At 34.4% G+C, this 11,869-nt stretch overlaps 1 protein-coding gene across 9 annotated transcripts in view; it reads right to left on the bottom strand.

Moving 5' to 3' along the window:
* Ccdc18 (coiled-coil domain containing 18) overlaps positions 1–11,869 on the bottom strand; it is a 114,182-nt gene that overhangs the window by 74,688 nt on the left and 27,625 nt on the right. For all 9 annotated transcript variants that reach the window (XM_010644892.2, XM_010644895.2, XM_033758153.1 and 6 more), the window contains 2 exons: positions 7,760–7,856; positions 222–343 (listed from right to left, as the gene is read on the bottom strand). In XM_010644892.2, the coding sequence (XP_010643194.1) occupies positions 222–343; positions 7,760–7,856 (219 nt within the window). The remainder of the gene's footprint in view (positions 1–221; positions 344–7,759; positions 7,857–11,869) is intronic.

The raw sequence follows: 11,869 nt of genomic DNA, 5'->3' as shown, positions 1-11,869 counted from the left end.
TAATAAACATATGAAAAGCAAATATGATCAATATTATTCTATTTACAAGAATAATTAACATGTTTCATTACTTAAAATTGTGACCTTATACCTAGAAAACAATTTGCCATAAAACTTATCCTTCTACATTTTGAAAATCCATAATTATAATATACAAACTCTATGTTTCAGTTTTCCCCATTTCCACGCAAAAATCTTTTTCCCACAATAGAGTACAATACCTTAATTTCTCCTTTAGAATTTCAAGTTCACTTTTATATAGACCACACTTTTCTTGTAGCCTTTTGTTTTCTTTTTCACAGTTAACTAGATTTTTCTCTAATATTTCTTCTTCAGCTTGAACCTAAAATAAGAAATTGTCTTAAGTGGACATACAAATGTGGCCATAAATTTTAAGTATCTCAAGCTAAAAATTTAAATAATGATTTCAAAAATAAGCATTAGACTAAACTAAGTGATTTTATATGTTTAAGTCCTCAGCCTTGTAGCAAAAAGAAGCAAAATGAAGCTCCTGGGTAGTAATGAAAGTCAGGGAGCATAATGCTACTACTACCTGTCCAGAAATCCTTAAGAGCCTGTAACACAGGAATTACCTCTTTCATGTGAAAGCGAGAGTGCTCTAGCCTCCTATGAACAAAGCAAGCAACTCAAGTAGGGATGCTGTAGTCAACTTACTAAAGGCTAACATTAAAGGGAAGTAATGTTCAGTGTAAATGTTCCAGAAGTCACTTTTGAAATTTTAGCCACAAAATACCCCATTGAAAAAACACCCAAACATTAACATAAAACCGATAAAATCCAAGCATCCAAGTTGGAGAAAGAGGAGTGAACAACTGGGAAGATACGCTCCATTTCCTGTTATCATTTGTTACATCCACTATTCAGCAGTTAGAAATTGATAATCCTAAGGGAAATGTGAAAAACCTGCCTTTTACATTTTTCTCTCTCATTAAAGGTATTCCTCTTAGTTAAGTATTTGTTCTCCTACAGATCACTTAAGAATTAGTTCTACTTATTGTATTCCCACGGGTCCTGCAAAGCTTTCAAAAATAGTAATCTGATGAATTCACACTTTCTCATTATCTACTAAGATTTATATTTTTATACTGGTACATATTTAGTTTTATTGCAAAGGAATGGCAGACAAAAATCTTCAACTTCAGTAGATAATATGGTTGATAACATCACCTATAAGCTCTTATTCTTTAGCTATGATGCTATAGGGCTTTGACCATCCTTATTTTCACTACTTTTATTAATTGATCATTTTTGTACCCTTTTATTTTCATATATCCCCTTTCAAAACCTGGATATTTTTTCCCCTGCTACAGCTGTGGTATGAGAAGCTCTCATCCAGTTTCCAAAATCCCTCCCATTACCCTCCTGCTATGCAAATTATTTTAGCAATATCTTAACTTATAAAATCAAAGACATTTAATTCAAAATCATTCACATTTCTTACTCTTCTTCCTAAAACTTTTTTCTGTACTCAATTTTTTCCTTAACAAACAGAAATATCCCTATTTCAATACAAGTATAAACTCTCAGATTATATCATCTTGTAACTCCTTCATATCTCTGTGCCATCTTTCATTCTCTGTAATTGAAAGGTCTTTAATCTCTGTCATCTTCTGCACAGGCTCCTGCCGTTTAAATATACTGACAATATGTTCAAGTCTAAAAACACTTTTCCTTAATCCAGCTTCTTTCTACTTTTCTGTCTCCCCTTCCACTACTACCACTTGTGTCCTCTTCACCTATATAAATAATCTATTAGTTACCTCTACTGCCCCTCTGCCCATTTTCCCACCTTGGAGGCTGTGTATTCTATAAAGCTCTGTCCTGTTCTCCATCTCTTTTTTGTATGTATGTATGTATGTATGTATGTATGTATGTATGTATGTAACTGGGGATTGAATTTAGGACCTAGTGCTTTAGAGGCAGGCACAGTGCCACTGAGCTAAATATCCAGCCCTTTGTAGAACTTTTTTGGCCACTTCTCAATATATTTCAAAAGCTATTCTAACTGTTCATTATTCTCCATTGTTGTATCTTTCATTCTTTTGTTTGTTTTTGTTTTTTAAAACAAGGTCTCACTATGTAGTTGAGACTGACCTGGAACTCACTATGTAGCCCAGGCTGGTCTCAAACTCACAGTGATCCTCCTTGCCTCAGCCTCCTGAGTGCTGGGATTATAGGCGTGCACCACCACGCCCGGCTTTTTTTCATTTTTTGTTTGTTTTTGTTTTTTGTCTTTCATTCCTTTCTGAATCTATATAAACTTCTCTGTTAATGGCCAAGGCTTCTATATCTTAAATAATGTCAATTCTTAAAATCTCCATCCTCCTTTTCATTTTTCTTTGTAGAACTGGAGGTAGAAGCCTGGCGTGGTGGTGCATGCCTGTGATCCCAGCACTCAGGAGGCTGAGGTAGGAGGATCACTGTGAGTTTGAGACCAGCCTGGGCTACACAGTGAGTTCCAGGTCAGTATCACTACATAGTGAGACCCTGTCTCAAAAAAACCAAAAACCAAAAACGAAAAAAAAAAAAAAAAGGAGGTAGAATATAGAGGCAACTCTACCACTGAGCTACATTTCCAGCCCTTTTTTATTATTAATTTTGAGATGGTCTTGCTAAATTGCCTAGACTGGCCTCTAATTTGCCATCTTCCTGCTCAGCCTCCCAAGTAATTGGGATTATAGGCATGTGCCACCACACTAGGCTCAGTCTGCATCTTTCTTGACAAATTTGCTAAAGACCATCAACTTCTTTTAAAATTGCTCTATTGAGTTGGCTTTTCTTATACTTTCCTGACCTCTTAACTTTTTTGTCCACTTCTCAACATATTTCAAAAGCTATTTTATTTCATTATCTCCAGAGTTGTATCTTTCATTCTTTTCTCAATCTATATAAACTTCTCTGTTAATGGCCAAGGCTTCTATCACTTAAATATTGTCAATTCTTAAATCTAAAGCTCTAGTTCAGATTTCAAAGTCTTAGACCTGGAGGTACAACTACTTACATCTGGATAGTCTACAGAAATTCCAAAATAGTATTCATCTTCATTTCCAAATTATTTATTTGGGCAGGGAATTCAGCTCAGTGGTTCCGCTGCCTGCCTTGCAAACGCAAGGTTCCAAGTTTGATCCCCGGTACCAACAAACAAACAAATTATCTATTTGGATTCCTGATGAAATTATCCATCAGTCACTCAAGCCAACCACCTAAAGACGCTAATACTTTTTCTCACTACCTGCTCCAAATATATTCAAGTGGTCACCAGATCCCACTGATCCTTCAGTTTTAACATCTCTCATCTACAGACTCAGATCCCTTCAGTATCTTTTGCCTGATCTGAATGTTCTTGTGTCTCATCTCTCCAATACAGCTTTATAGTAATGTAAGAGTGAGCATCCTAAAACATGTATCTGACCCATTTCCTCAGCTTAATATTATACAATGGTGTAACATCATTGAGGAGGGGGTTGAGATAGGGTTTTGCTATGTAGTACATTTGGAATTTCTGCTTTGTACCTGCTACAGTTCCTATACTGGTCAACTTTTAACTCACTACATAGCATAAGCTGGCCTTGAACTTGCTGCAATCCTCCTGCCTCAACCTCTCCAGTGCTAGGATTACAGACGTGTGCAACTACACCTGACATAACATCATTTTTGACATAACCTAGCAGCTCAAGTATCTCCTATATTGTGAAGTATTGTTTGGGTTCACCAGAGTTTGATAAACTCCCCTTCATGCCACCAGCAATACCTAGTAATTTTTACTATAATTTATTCCAAAATACTGAAATTGTCATGTGTACCTACATACTTGCCAATCTAGTAGACTGTAAACTCATTAGAGTAAGTTTTATGTATTAAGTGTTATCAAACCCCCCAGCAATTGGCACAGGACCTGGCATATAAATCCCAAAGGGCATAATATTGGGTTACAACAACCCATCCCATACTTCTTACTATAAATTTACACTTTAGCATAATAGTAGCCAGCTGTGCATCTCAGTAGCTTCACCTGGGGAATACAGGAAGCAATTTTTGCGCTTATCCACTTGGTATAATGAATGGTAAAATGTGTGCAAAAGTGTCAAATTGAGATTTTTTTTTTTTTTTTCTCACATAATGCATTAACAAGTATATGACTACCTGAGCATCACAGGGGGTAAAATACACCCACATCACTCTTCTGTTACGAAAACATGTATATTATCACAATGGAATGTGACATCTGACAGTTGAAATGTTGCAAAATGATCACACAACCAAATGGAATGATCCAATGTTAGAATTAGGTCTGAAAATATAATGAGGATCTTGTAGGAGTGAAACCTATTGGACAGAATGCCAGTATTGCCAGTGTTGGAAATTGTAATAGATGAAATGTTACAGGATGTTGTGAAATACACAAAGGCTGAAATACAAGTAAAATATTCTTTATACACCAAGAACCATATTTTAAAAATGTACTTATTATGACACCTATATAAACTGAAAGCATTCATAGGTCTGCTATATTATCAGGGATTTCTCATGGTAAACACAGGAATGTAAAAGACTTATGGAAAAGGTTAGGCCAAAATATGGTGTATAAATCTATGTCCCTGTAGATGCAAAGACTTAGTATATTTTCAAGTTAGAAATTTATCCTAGAACTCAGCCACCATGTCTTTATTTATATAGTAATAAACCGAATGATGTTGTGAACAGACTTACTGCTCCCTTTGCCAAACTAATCAGAATGTGATATTCTACAATTGGTTTACCAGTTTCCGTCTGATGTTACATTTGCTAACAGAGCACAAGTTGACCGGTATAGGAACTGCAGGTACAAAGCAGAAATTCCAAATGAAATGTTGCACTTTCAAAAAAGAGAATTGTACAGTACGATCTTCAGATTTCAGAAAGATAAAACATTGGCCTCATATATGGCAAAGAAAAACAAAGTGGTACTGCTGATGTAAACATTGCACTAGGATAGAAATATTGATAAAGAAACCTTGACAAAACAGAAGCAGGAGATGGTAAGTTTCTGCAACAAAACCAAAGAAAGAGTAGATGTTGTTGATGAGTTATGCAGCAACTACAATGTCACTTGAAATACAAAGGGTTGGCCAATGGCTGTGTTTTAGTAGATCCTTTAATAGATTTCAAAAGAAAATAACAAGTGCAAAATACCACGGAGACATTTTCTTAGAGAACTGGGACTAGAACTCACAAGAGATCATTTATAGCGAAGAAAAAAAATGTTTCTGCCTAGGAACTATGAAAAAAATTGTGGAGCTCACTGGGAAGCTGACAAGTGAACAGGCAGGTGTAGGATCACAAAGACCAACTATGACACAGGAAAACAAAAAAGATGTCAGCTGTGCCATACCAAAAAGGACAGGAAAACAAAATATACATTCTATCAGTGTAAGCAATACTTATGTATGGAACATGCACTTTTCATGTGTGACAGTTAAAGCAAAGATTATCTCTGGGCTAACTTTTGTTTGAATTTACACTGTAGTTCATGTAGGTTTTTATTTCTGATGTTACCTTTTAGGTTTTATAAGCAAGTAAACAGCTGATATGAAAATGCTGATGTCTATTCTAAACACTCATTACATATTTGATATTTTTATTTTATTGATATGTCATTTTTCTGCTAAGTGCATGTTGTACAATACAGTAAGAAGCTCCAGACAAAAGAGAGAGACAAAAGAGGTAACCAGAATGGACTGCTCCACAGGAAAGTTAAGCACATGTGCTGTCAAGTGTAGGTGAGATATGTGCATGAAACATGCAGTTGTCATATGTGAAGCCTGCCTTGTGCATGACAATCAAAGCAAAGATTATTCTTGTTGTAGAGTCCCATTGGTATTTTCATTGTAGTTCATACAGGAATTTATCTCTTTTGTTATTTTTAGACTGGGTACACCAAAAAGTTGTTGCTGAAAATTTTGATGCCTTTTTAATACTCAATAAATATTAAAAATTCAATAGTCTATTTTTTGATATTTTTAAGTATCCACTGTTTAAAATAATAAAACTCATAAAATTAAAATAATTCATCAATAGAAATATTCTAAATAACGCGTATTATACACTCACATTTCTTCACCTATATGACAAAATTGGGATTATGCTTCTTTTAAAAATAACTTGGTAATAAAGTGAACGTCCTTCAGTTATCTATTCTGAAAATCTTATTCTTCCTTAAACTATGAGATTCTTTCCTCTATCCTTTTTTGGAATAGAATCATTATGTTCCTCTGCTTTAATTATTACTTCAATATGAAAGTTTCCCATATCGGTATATCTTTAATAGACATCTATACCGAGCTCAATATGTGACTATTAAACTTGTAGCTTTCCTTTGTTAAGGTTTTATTATCATATAGTATTAGAGATATTAAATGAATGTAATAGTCATTATCTTCCATGATAGTATTAGTTCAAGGAAACTTCACTTTGAGAGGCAGAAGTGAGTCCTTCTTAGAGTGGCAGGTCAAGGGAAACCAGTTGGAGGCTACATAAGGTACACTGCATTCATTTTCAGTAATGAAGTGAGAAGAAATTTCCTTCATCTGCTTCTCTGGCTCCAGCCTCTACTTATTCACTCTATTTTTTACTATATTATTTTCTCTTCTCCTCTCTCTACTTTTTTCCCTCCTTAGAGAGCACGCACACGCACACACACACACACACACACAATTTCTGCAGATAATAAAAAGATGGGTGAATATCATCATTGGTAAACATTTAAACATTCTTTATTTCACTGGGTACAGTGGCACAAATGTAATCCTAGTTACTGAGAAGGCTAAGGAAAAAGATGGCAAGCTCAGCATGGGCAACTGAACAATTCAGGAGATTCTGTATTAAAAGAAGTGGGCATGTAGCTCAATGTACATATTTATACAGTAGTCCCTCTCCTTTCTTGCTCTTCCTCTGCTGCTGCTACCTCCTCCTCTTCCCCGCTTCCCTTTCTGTAGTACTAGAGATTGAACCCAGGGCCTTTGCACTCAGGTACATCCCCAGTCCTTTTTGGTTTTTTTTTTTTGAGACAAGATCTTGCTATTTAGTTCATATGTAGTTCAGGCTGGCCTTAAATACATTATATAGGCCACGCTGGCCTCGAACTTATAGCTATCCTCCTACTTCAGCCTCTGAAGTTCTGGAATTATAGGTGTGTGCCACTGAGCCTGGCTTCTTTTTTCTACTTTTTGAGACAGGGTCCGGCTAAATTGCTGAATTGCCAAACTGAGTTTTGACTTGTAATCCTCCTGCCTTAGCCTTCTAGAGTACTGGGGATTACAGGCATGTAACAACGTGCCTAGCATAGTTACATGCAAGGCAAGTGTTCTGCCACGCCCCATTGCTTGTGATTTATGGTTTTGTGCCTTCTTGTGATGATTTTATTTCTTTTTTATTCCTCTTTCCCAATCCATTTTTCTTGAAACTATGACACTTTCTTTGAAATTATTACATTTCCTTGTTACTGAAATATAGAATATGGAAAAAGAAAATAAAAAAGACGGCAAGTTCAAAGTCAGTCTGGTCAAATACCACAAGATCCAAAACAAAAAAAAATTTTAACTTTAATTTAAAAGCATAAATGAAAATTATTTTAATTATTTTGTTATAAATATGATAAAAATTAATCTTTTATTCAACAAAAACATTCTATTTATGTCTACATTTTTAGAAGATGAACAGTAATTTAAAAAAACACTGATTTTGCACAATTGCTTTTTACCTTCTCCAGTTTTTCAGCTACTTTCTCTTTATATTGTTGGAAAGCTTTACTCAGCTCTTCAGCATTACACAGTGCTTCATTTCTTTGTTGTTCAGCTCTAAAATTTATAGGAATAATAAATAAAAGAATGCTCTGCATTTGAATAGTTAAGTTTCAAAGTAATCTTTTCCTAATCATAAAGAATCATTAGAAAAAAGATTTCTCTGAACTAAAAAGAAGAGGAGGATGATTAAAGTAAGCATGTATAAACCTGCCAAAACAAAATCCATTAAACTGTATAACCAATATGCGCTAACAAAAAACTTGGGAACAAGAGAGTATTAGGTTTAAACTATAAAGAATGAAGATTTTACTATAATAATTTCTAACTATCAAATAAAAATATAACATAGAACACTTAAATATACAAAGTCTGAAATATACATGAACCCCTATGTGTTGGCAATTTTCCTCAGTCTGGAAAAGCTAAATTAGGAAAACAACCTGATGAAGGTTCAGAGATTAAGTATTATAGAATCAGTAAACTGTCTAGAATATTAAAAAGACACTCAGTAAGTTCTGTGATCTATGCACAAGTCAAGTAAATTTTTGGAAAGGTATTTAAAAAACACTAACTTCTACTGATACAACAGAAAAATCCAACTATTACCAAACACTATTTAAGCCCAGCGATGCTGCTTCACCCCTGAGTTTATCCTGGCCTTTCCCCACACTTCCCAAATTTAACTGAGACTACTGTACTGGAATTTGGTCAATTATCACACACATACCTGAGATCTTTTTAAAAAATATGTAATGCTATTCTCAGTATTCTTTCTAGTGTAAGTAAAACTCACGACTATTATGGCTTATATGTTCATGTCCCCCCTAAAACTTCATGAATGAACAGGTGGGGCTTTTGGGAGGTGGCTGGGTCATGGGTTATGTGATATTGGGATTAAGGGTATGTTGTACTGGATTAGTACACTAATTGGTTTAGTATAGTTTGGGGTGTGGCTAACTGAAGACAGAACCCCCACACTGGGCGTCAATGACACCAACGGTTTCTGCCTACCCTACCATGGACTATTTCTCCTCTATGATGCCCCTCTGTCAGGCTACCCTGCCTTGGAGCCAGCTGACTATGGAAACTCAACAAACTCTGAGCTAAAATAAACCTTTTTTCTTTTAACTTATGGATGTTGACTATTTTGTCCCAGCAACAAGGGAACAACCAAGACAATGACCCTACTACTATGCAAGATGTATTACTCGATTTATACTCTGTACCATAACTCTGGCCTTTTGAAACATATTCTATCTTCTGTATTTTTTAGTATCTTCTTTGTTTTTTTTTCTTATTGAGTTTATTGGTATTTTTGAAGTATACAGTACAGTTACATTCATCACTGGGATCTTGTACCTTTACATCACAGATCTTGGTTCTCATTTTTCCCCATACCCCTACCCTCCCTTCACCCTCTCCATTCTCCCTCCCCTATTTACAAAGACTGTTTCCATTTTTTCCTTTTTTCACATTTTTTTCTTGTCCCTTATTTCCTCTCCCCTACCCTTCCCACTTCCCCTACACGTTTAGTCCTTTTTATTCATTTTTAAAATTCAATTTGTGTAAACAAATTCAAGTGAAAGTATACCTCATTTCTTAATCACTGTGATTCTTAATTTGGATAGCAACTGTGAATATCAGGAACATCTATAATAAGGGATTTTTCTGAAAATCTATAAGGATATATCCCATTCCTGAGTTTGTACAGTTAAGAGTAACTTGCATTTCTCATATAAACAAACAAAACTTTCCCCAGATACTGTGCTTGCTTTTATTGTTTTCCTTTCAAGCCAAACTTATCCACTTTATACTTATCTACTATTCCTGCTCTCTAAATTTTAAAACATTGTGAGCTATTTCAGCCAAAGTACAAATATATCTATTAATCTATATTCATCTAACCACCCAACTCTAGCTTATTTAAAAATCAGTTTCATACTATTATACTGTTTTAAAACGCTGTAATTTATTTATTCGCTATTCACTTGATACACAGAGATTATTTCCAGCTAATATAAAAAATGCTACAGTGAACATCCTGGTGAACTACCTCTCGGCAATATGTGTGACAACTAAGATATACAGCTATAAGTTGAGTTACTCGCTATTCTCCAAAAGATATTTTGAAGTTAAAGGTACTAGGTAAGTATATCTTCAATTTTTATTAAATCTCTCTCTTTTCCCTTCCTTATTTCTCTTTGTCTCTCTCTATCTTACTTGTGATGCTAGGCACTGAACCTCAATACATGCTAAGGAAACACTGTATCTCTGAGCTAATTCTCAGTCCTACATTTTATTTTGAAAAACTAGTCCAGCAGCTAGATAAATTTATGCTTACAATTTAGAAATAAATGAGGGTTGTTATATGACAACACTGTTCATACTTAGAGAAGCAGTACAGAATAACATTTAAATTTCAATAATCTATGAAGAAATACCAAAAATGAATCACTAAGACATTAAGCAACTTACTAATATTCTCACAACTAATAAGGATAACCTGTGTCTAAAATCTTTCACTTCATCACATTGCACTTAGTTCTGGCACAGTATTCAATTCAGTGGGTATCAGAGCTATACTGGTCGCTTTCAAATTGTACCTCCACTACCTTCTGTGTTACTTTAATTTTTGCCAAATTAATTGTTAAATCTCTAAAATGCATATACCATCTATCTACCTCTATGATTGAGGATTAAACAATCTATACATGTTAAACACTTAGAAAAGTTTTTATACAATACTAACTGGTAAATTATAATTATCAATTTTTTAAAATTTGTCAACCTAATAGTATAAAATGGCCAGGTTTTACGATCTCATTGTAATTTTAATCTGTAATTTTTATCACAATGAAACTGTAAAATTTTTCATGCTTAATTTGAGTCTCTCATTCTTTAAACTACTTGTTCAGATTCTTTTTCTTTTAGTACTGGATATTTTTCCCTTTTCTTATTTGTAAGACTTTTTAAAAATTATTTTAATTCATGTTTGCAGTACATGTTTATATTCCTTACGTGCAACTGAACTTGTATACACATCTTAATTTCCTTTTTCATCCTTTTCCCTTCCCTTCCTCTATCTCTTGATCCTCTTCTCATGAGAAGGATTTCCCTGCTTCATATTATCTTTTAGCTTGCTTTTTATTTATATTTGGGGTTTTCTTATAAGAGAAACCATATGATGTTTAAGCTTGTGTGTCTGATTTATTTCACTTAATTTTATGGTCACAAGGTGCAACCGTTTTCTGACAAATGACTCAAGTTTATCTTTTTTTCTGGACTCAATGTACTCATTTTAAATTTATTTATTACTACATGTTTATGGTACATAACAATCACATTCAACATGGAGGATTTGAACATGTACCTAACACATAGTTTTTCTTTTCTGTCCCCTTCTCTCTCTCCATCCCACCTTCCCCTCATTTATAAAAGCCCGTTTCTATTTTTCCCTTTTTTCTTTAAATCCCATTTTTCTTCCTTCTCTTCCCCCTAACCCCATCTCTTTTTCTCCTTCCCATTTGAACAAGTTTTTATTTCATAGGATCTATCCTCCATTTTGCTCATTATTTCTATTTTAGGGTCCTCACACAAGATTTATTCACTTAAGATTATGGCCTCAAGTTGTATCCATTTACATAAAAATGCCTTATGTATATCCTTTAGGGTAGAGTAGAACACCACTGTATATAAATACCACATTTTCATTTTTTTATTCATTAAGCTTATTGATATATTTTAGATATATAATATGATGACATTCATCACTGAGAATGTGTATCTTTACATGATACATCTGGGTTATTTTTTCCCCAGTCCCCTGCCCTCCCTATTTACAAAGACTTTGTTTCTGTTCGGATTTTTTTCCCCTCATTGAGTTTATTGGTACACTTTAGGTATACAGTACAGTTACATTTATCATTGGATCTTGTACCTTTACATGACAGGTCTTGGTTCTCATTTTTTCCCCTTGTCCCTGCCCTACCGTCACCCCCCCTCCCCTCCCCATTTACAAACACTTTATTTCCATTTTTTCATTTTCTCCTATTTTCTTTTCTCTTTTC

This window comes from Fukomys damarensis, unplaced genomic scaffold (genome assembly GCF_012274545.1).
Source record: "Fukomys damarensis isolate Sample0158 unplaced genomic scaffold, DMR_v1.0_HiC HiC_scaffold_33, whole genome shotgun sequence".
Taxonomy (NCBI): Eukaryota; Metazoa; Chordata; class Mammalia; order Rodentia; family Bathyergidae; genus Fukomys; species Fukomys damarensis.
Note: the sequence above shows the minus strand (reverse complement) of the source record. Positions and strands in the feature narration are given on the sequence as shown.